Source organism: Sapajus apella, unplaced genomic scaffold (genome assembly GCF_009761245.1).
Source record: "Sapajus apella isolate SASKATOON/1434 unplaced genomic scaffold, GSC_monkey_1.0 scaffold146, whole genome shotgun sequence".
Taxonomy (NCBI): domain Eukaryota; kingdom Metazoa; phylum Chordata; class Mammalia; order Primates; family Cebidae; genus Sapajus; species Sapajus apella.
Window position 1 is genome coordinate 1,848,170 of NW_022437086.1, and position 8,501 is coordinate 1,856,670.

At 41.7% G+C, this 8,501-nt stretch overlaps 1 protein-coding gene across 1 annotated transcript; it reads right to left on the reverse strand.

The window, feature by feature from the left end:
• Positions 1–713: 713 nt before the first annotated feature.
• On the reverse strand, positions 714–8,256 carry SBDS (SBDS ribosome maturation factor). The gene is made up of 5 exons (XM_032264669.1): positions 7,860–8,256; positions 6,761–6,890; positions 5,750–5,950; positions 3,746–3,910; positions 714–1,512 (listed from the first exon to the last, which is right to left on the reverse strand). Exons 1-5 carry the CDS (start codon positions 7,985–7,987, stop codon positions 1,384–1,386), a joined length of 753 nt encoding a protein of 250 aa, XP_032120560.1. The 5' UTR covers positions 7,988–8,256; the 3' UTR covers positions 714–1,383.
• Between the last annotated feature and the right edge of the window lie 245 nt (positions 8,257–8,501).

Genomic DNA, 8,501 nt, shown 5'->3' on the forward strand with positions numbered 1-8,501 from the left:
GCTTCATAATCTCAATTGAAGTTATTTTAAACTAAAGGGACATTTCTGAGAGGTTATATTAGCAGGGAGTTCTGTATGCTTATAAAACCAATCAGTACTTTTTCAGGTTAAGAAGTTTTCAGTCAAAATAAACTGCTGTCCAGAAATACATCTGTATGTTTATTGAGTGAATCTAATTTATATTCTAGAATGTACCTCTTAAAAGTTTTTTTTTGAGACCGAGTTTCATTCTGTCACCCAGGCTGGAGTACAGTGGCATGTTCTCATCTCATTGCAACGTCTGCCTCAGCCTCCTCCCAAGTAGCTGGGACTACAGGTGTGCACTACCACGCCTGGCTAATTTTTGTATTTTTAGTAGAGACAGGTTTTCACTACATTGGCCAGGCTGGTCTCAAACTCCTAACCTCAGGTGATCCGTCTGCCTTGGCCTCCCAAAGTGCTGATATTACAGGTGTGAGTCACTGCCCCTGGTATTGAAGTAGATTTTCAAAAGCTTGTACCTTGTCCATTTAACTGTTTAAATATTAAAATAATTCTTGAGTTACATCCCAAGTGTTAGCCAAGATTTTTCAGGTGTTTACCAGGACAGGCCATGTTCTAAGCACTCTTCATATTGTCTTACTTAATTCTCCTAACAACTCCCTAATCCTCCCACAGACACAGGCAGAGAAAAGAAAGGGAGTTAGGAAGTTGTCTAGAAACACAAGCCATAGTTTAATAAAAATAAGAGTGGTTTTATTGATTACATACAATTTTAGCTATATTAATATATATTATAAACTTTAAGAATTAGAAATAAGTGACTTTTTTTAACCAAGAATAATCTAAGTTATGGCAGCATGTTCAATGAATATTATTTAAGTCCTATACAGTTTTTCTATATCTGTTTCTCAGGTAATCAGGAACATCATCCAAACTTTACATTATGACACCATAATGACCTTCATAACACAAGTTCCATTAAGTAGAAATGAAGTATCATGTTTATTTTTTAGTAGAGACTCCCCCTGTTGTTGTATAGACATACCCCTCAAATAATCTTACTCTACTGTACAAATAACTTTTTACCCACAAGAGTTGCCTCAAATAACTTTCATTTTGGAAAGCTACCAAGGGATGAGACAGAGTAGCAAAGTGCTACTCTGGACTCTGCACCTTGGAGTTTCAATTTTGCTTTAGCATTCCGACCCCAGCTTATAATTAAAACTTAATCATTCCCACATTATTATGCTTCTGTAGGAAAGCCTTGCTGTGTCCATTGTTAACACAAAGATAGAAAATGTCAAATAGTTCGAACATGTATTTGGCAGACCACAGACATGAAACAGTGCCGTGGGAAACGAAAACACGTTAGTGTTTTAGAGGTGAAGAGATTGATGGACGTCATTCAAATTTCTCATCTCCTTCTTCCACATCTTTCAAGTTGAGCACTTCCAAAGAACCTTTGCCTTTGGTTTCCTTTTTTATTAGCTCATCAATTTCTCTGAAGCAACCCGGGTCAATCAGACATACCTGAAACATTTAACGTAGCAATTTACCACATGAAGATGAGCAAGAAACAGAATAAACTAACTTCCTTTAAGGCAAACGATGCTTTCCAGAGATCACTAATAATACCACAGTTCTACGGTGCAATAGGTAAGACAACGGGGTAGGCAGCGGACTGGGCTCTAGCTCAGCGTCAGCCCTGAAGTACCCATGTAGGCCCTGTGACGACGCATTAATTCCTATGTTTAAAACTTACTCAGATTCTCCAGCTGTAAAATGAAAGGGACAAACTAGAAAAATCTGATTCTTCTCCACTAAAATTTAACAGTAACTTTTATAGCTCAATAAAGTCATCTCCACATGTGAAAGAGAAAAACCAACATGAAGACCTATTTAGAGACCATGTGTACAGTTGTTTTTTGATAGCACATTTATTTATTTACTTTCAAAATACACTTACTTATTTAGAGATGGAGTTTGCTCTTGTCCCCCAGGCTGGAGTGCAGTGGCGCAATCTCGGCTCACTGCAGCCTCTGGCTCCTGGGTTCAAGTGATTCTCCTGCCTTAGCCTCCCAAGATGCTGGGATTACAGGTGCCCACCACCACGCCTGGCTAATGTTTTGTATTTTTAGTAGAGACGGGGTTTCACCATGTTCCCCAGGCTGGTTTTGAACTTCTGGCCTCAGGTTATCTGCCTGCCTCAGCCTCCCTCCCAAGAACCTGGGATTACAGGCGCACACCACCACACCCAGCTAATGTTTTGTATTTATAGTAGAGATGGGGTTTCACCATGTTCCCCAGGCTGGTCTCAAACTCCTGGCCTCAGGTTATCTGCTTGCCTTAGCCTCCTAAAGCGCTGGGATTATAGGCATAAGCCATTGTGCCTGGCGCATGTGTACAGTTTTGAAAAGATTTAAAACTTCAAAGAGTGTCAGATGGGTTAGTTCACATCTACAGTGGATACTCACATACTCAACATTCCTCTACAGCTCATGTATTTTTAAAAAGAACCTACAAAGCCCTGAAAACATGAATTTGCACACAGCTGAACTGACACTGTGTTTGAAGCTATGGGGTGAGGACATAATGGTTTTGCTGCTGCTTTAAAATGTTATGCGGTTAGTGTCATCAAGTTCACACACTGATATCCTGTGGAAACGCCCTCACAGACACACCCCAAATAATGCTTTATCTGGCCTCTAGGGATTCCTTAATCAGTCAAGTTGGCACCTAAAATTACATCTGCAATTCTACCCCTTATCAACTTGGTAACCATACACATGTAAACCATACTTAATTTCCAAATGAAGACAATACCAAGGTCCTAGTTTTGCCCAACATGATGCAATTAACATGTCAAGACTACCCTGTGTAGAACTGAAAGTGTTCTAATCCTTTTGCCAGAATTATTCAGCTCATTCAGGATTCAATCTTTGTTTTTCTTTCTTTCTGTTTTTTTGAGATAGAGTTTCGCTCTTGTTGGCCAGGCTGGAGTGCAATGGCATGATCTCGGCTCACTGCAACCTCCACCCCCTGGGTTCGAGCAATTCTCCTGGCACAGCCTTCCAAGTAGCTGGGATTACAGGCATGTGTCACCATGCCCAGCTAATTTTGTATTTTTAGTAGAAAGTGGGTTTCTCTATGTTGGCCAGGCTGGTCTCGAACTGCTGACCTCAGGTGATCCGCCAGCCTTGGCCTCCCAAAGTGCTGGGATTATAGGTATAAGCCACCATGCCTTGCCAGGATTCAATCTTTTCAACTGTGATTTTCAAGATTTTAGACGTTCAGGCTTTGGACTTTAGGGATTTTTATTTTCTTTATGATTTAAACATTCAGGATTGTGGCATTTGGGATTGTGGCTTTTAGGATTATGCTCAACACTGGAGTAAAGCATGCAATTGAGCTATCTCTGAAAACACAATATAAATTTCCATAGTGTGCTCTGTACTAGTTTTTGCAAAATTTTTAAGGTAATTGGAATCATTAATCTTCCACTAAAATAGTGATTTTTAAATGGCCTATTTTAAATGGTTGCTAAATGTGCTACAAGAATGTATCTAAAACACTATGCATAATGTATGACAAAAATAAATGCTGGGAACAAAAGAAAATGTTTTGTTGTAAACAAGGATGACCATAACTTTTAGTCTTCTGAAAATATCTGACTGTCTACAACTTCTAAATGTTTGCTACAAATTTCTCACTAGAGAATACACTATTTGGGTAACATGAAGCAAAGAAAATATTTTCCTCTTACGATTTCTAGCTGTTGGCCATAATCTTCACTTTCTATGACCTTGATCAGTGGCTTGAGCTTTTCTTTCAGCTTCTTCCCTTCGTTCACTGGAAGGATGAACCGAAGTCTCATGTGAGCTCGCTCTATCTTCATTTTCTCTTTTAACTGCTTTATTACTTCCAAAGCCTACAGACACAAAACAGACATGTCATTTCTTTTTTTTTTTCCCCATGAGAATGGAGAGGCAGGGCATCCAGCTGGTCAGTGTCCCTCTCCATGGAGCATGCCATTTCTTTATTTTTCTACTACACTATTTCATAAGGTTTTCAAAAACAAAGTAGTTTCCATGTAGTTGGATTAGGTAATGGTTTCTTATGTACAAGATTAAGAACATAGATGATCATTTAAAAAAAAAAAAGAGAAAAATAGGACTTATTAAGATGAAAAGCTTTTGTGTTTCAAGAAATTTTCAAGAAAGTTAAGATAACCCAGAGAATAGGAAAATATATTTGCAAATCATAAATGTGGTAAGGGACTACCCAGAATACAGAGAGAAGTCTTACAACTCAGCAATGAAAAGAAAATCAATTAAAAAATGGGCAAAGAACCTAACAGTGATTTCTGCAGTGAAGACAGACAAAGCATCAGTAAGCACATGGAAATATGCTCAAATCATTATTAAGGAAATGCAAATCAGAGCCACAGCAAGATACCACCAGCATGGCGATCATCAAAAAGGCAGAGATGATAACAAGTATTACTCAGGGTGTGGCGAACTGGAATCCTTCAACACCGATGGTGGTAATGTCAAATGGTGCAGCTGTTTTGGAAAAATTAGTTCCCAGGTATACCAGAAACGAAAACGTATGTCTACACAAAGACATGCAACAAATCCTATAGTAGCATTGTTCATAATAGCTCAAACGTGAGAGCAAACCAATGTCTACCAACTGACAAATGAATAAACAAAATGTGTTTTTTCCATACAATGGGCTATCCAGGAATAAACAAGAAAGGACATACTGATCCAGGTTACAATATGTATGAACCACGAAAAGGCCATATACTGTATGATTCCTGTATATGAAATGTCCAGAATTGACAAGTCCACAATGAGAGATTTAACAGTTGCAAGGGACCTGTCAGAGGAGGGAAATGGGGGATGGCAACTAATGGGTACCGAGTTTCTTTTTGGGGTGATGAAAATGTTCTCAAACTAGGTAGCAGGAAAGGACCAAAAACTTTGTTAATATACCACTTATAAGTGTACACATTTTAAGAGTGTGATTTTATGGTATATGAATTATACATAAATTTAAAAATCCAAAAAGAGGATTTTAAAGGTTAAAATGACCCTTTAAAAACTCAAGTTTCGTCTTTGAAAGTTTGATTTGGATATTGAAGAAGAAAGTCCTATATATTTGTGTTTAGTTGAAAAAAAAAAAAAAAAAAGATACTCTCTTTACAACCCTGTCATTTTCTTCCATCTCTTCTCCGAACCTTCTACCCACTTGTTTCCATGAAGACCCATTTTTTAAAATTTAATTTTTTATATTAAAAAAAAATTAGAGGCAGGGCATGGTGGCTCTTGCCTGCAATCCCAGCTACTTGGGAGGCTGAGGTAGACGGATCACCTGGAGTCAGGAGTTTGAGACCAGCCTGGCCAACATGGAGAAACCCCATCTCTACTAAACATACAAAATTAGCAGGGTGTGGTGGTGCACGCCTGTAATCTCAGCTACTAGGGAGGCCGAGGTGAGCTAAGATCATGCCATTGCACTCCAGGCCAGGCAGCAGAGTGAGACTCCGTCTCAAACAAAAAAAAAATTAGAGCTGGGCTGTCACTATGTTTCCCAGGCTGGTCTCGAACTCCCGGCCTCAGGCAATCCTCCCATCTCAGCTTCCCAAAGTGCTAGGATTACGGGCATGAACCATCGTGCCCAGCCCCAGCCCATTGTTTTAATGATTTCTTCAGAGAAAACTGATTTCCATGGACATGTTTTGATGACATGAGAAAGCACTCACCTGCTGTTTTGTACTCTTGTTGGTTTTCACTGAATAGTGAATGTCCTTCATGGCCCTCTCGATGAGGATCACGGTGTATGGTCTCTTTGTTTCTGGATTCACACATTTGTCTGCTACAATAGTTGCAATGTCCCTAAACATCTGCTCCAGTTGTGTGTGTCTTTCTTTATCTGATACTTGAACCTCTCCTTTAATCAAAATCTAAAGAAAATCAACACATTTAAGAAATCACTATCCTTCCCTATCACACACTATTTGTTAACCACAAAAAATGAATGACTTGGGAGAAAATTAAATTTCATCCTTTCCAGCTATTAATATGTAAGTAATGGTTTGAGCTTTCCCCAAAAGACAAAAGAATCTTTTGGCTGGGTGAGGTGGCTCACGCCTGTAATCCCAGCACTTTGAGAGGACAGGGTAGGCGTATCACCTGAAGTCAGGAGATTGAGACCAGCCCGGCCAACATGGTAAAACCCCATCTATTCTAAAAACAGAAAAATTAGCTGGGCATGGTGGTGGGCACCTGTAATCCCAGCTACTTGGGAGGCTGAGGCAGGAGAATTGCTTGAACCAGGTAGGGAGAGTTTGCAGTGGGCAGAGATTGCACCACTGCACTCCAGCCTGGGTGACAGAGCAAGCCTGTGTCAAAAGAAAAAAAGGAAAAAAAAAAGCAAGAAATTTTGTTGTGCTCCCAGATTTCTCTTACTGAGGATTGGGTGGGGTAAGGGGAAAAGGCAATCTCAAAAGGGTCTGAAAGATGAAATACCTGAAAACAAATTCAGGTATACAACATTCTATACTAGAAAAATGAGGTAATTTAGTAGAAAATTTGATTTCAGGTTTTGGTAAAACAAAACAAAACCCATGTTCTTTATTATCAGAAGTGACACTGTATAGCTCACATTATTGCTTTGTTTTTCTTCCCTCCAAAAAACAGCCTTTAATGTTTAATATAACCTAAGTATGTTATAAATGGCTATTAGGGATAGTTACGCTGCAGCTGTTACCCACCTGCTTACAGATTTCAGTTTGGTCATCTGTTCCAAACGCACTGATGAGATCTTCCTTCTTTGCAACCTGACCTTTAGAAACATTTACAAACACTGAGTGCGTCTGCAGAACTTCATCAAGGTCTTTTTCCCTTGTGAGGGCAGGAGAGAGAGTCCTATGTGAATATACTTGAAACTTGGACATGCATTTACATTTAAACACATGAGGGGAACAACATAATCCGTAAGACACAACAAATCCCCCGATGGAACATTTTCTTTTTCTTTCTTTCTTTCTTTTTTTTCTCCTCCTCCTCCCCCCACAAGACGGAGGAGTTTTTGCCCAACCTGGAGTGCAATAGCCCTATGTGGGCTCACTGCAACCTCTACCTCCCAGGTTCAAGTGATTCTCTTGCCTCAGCTTCCCGAGTAGCTGGGATTACCGGCATGCACCACCACACCCAGCTAATTCTGTACTTTTAGTAGAGACCGGGTTACACCATGTTGGCCAGGCTGGTCTCGAACGCCCGACCTCAGGTGATCCGCCCGCCTTGGCCAGCGGGAACATTTTCAAAACTCTGAACCGTATGTGCCTTACCATTTGCTCACTGGAGAAATATGTCATGGGAGGACTTAAGAAACACAAGGGTGGGGTGGGGTAGGGTGGGGTGTGGACGGTTGCTGCCACGGAATGCCAGCCCCTAGATGGCAGCAGTGAAGACACTACGCACTTTGATGAAACTACCAGGGCTGACATCTGTGACACCAGACGTACCACAACTATGACAGTATTTAGAAGATAAATAGGTTCTTGGCCATCATTATTCAGGGTAAAGCATCATAGTGATGAGATTTCTTGGCTGTAGCTTTTATGACATCAACGAAACCAAACTCCAAACCAACAACCCAATCCGAACCAACCAAATAAAAAAGGAACCCTTGGCGTAGGCGCCAAGCTCGGACAGCGCCGTCCCATCATCACGGCAGGAATGTTTTCCGTTTCCTCCCCTGCCAGGACCCCAGCTTGGTCCGTTCACTCGACTTGGGCAGAGACGGGCCGCCTCGGAGGCGACGGCTCCGGCCCAGGTCCAGACCCAGGCCCGAGAGAGGGGGCTACTCACACGCCGCTCCGCCAGCCGACGACCTTGTTTTTGTAGCAGGCGATTTCGAAGCGCTTCCCGGCGCGCTTCATCCGTACCACCGCCACATTGGTTAGGCGGATCTGGTTGGTGGGGGTGAAGATCGACATCGCGGCTGGTCAAAGACCTAGGAGCCAGCGAACCAGGATACACTCGCGCCGCCCGGCCTGACGGCCCTCAACGCCTCGCTGTAACGACCGAGCGAGGCACTGACCCACCCGCCGTTACGCAGCGCCGCGACTCACTGGCTTCGGGCAGCTGTCACACTGCGCCCGGCTGCTTTATCGAGCAGGCGTCAAGTGGGGCGGAAGCCGGGCGGGGAAAAGTGAGCGACGACGCCTGCGCATTGTGGCTTTTTACGACATTTTCCACGCCCGAAAAGGGAGGTGTGTTTCCTTAACGTAATTTACTTTCGCCAATGAGCTAAAAGCTCTGACAGGATGCTCGCCGATGTTTAGTGACCGGGTTGAAACGCAGCGTTGGCACCGGATCGTTCCGCGGAATTTCAAGTGCCACACCCAATTTATGATAGAAACATTTTTTATAATGGGAGTATTTTATAGTAAATAAAATATTTTTATTTACTCACCCTTTTATAATAGAAAAATTTTTTCAATCCAGCAC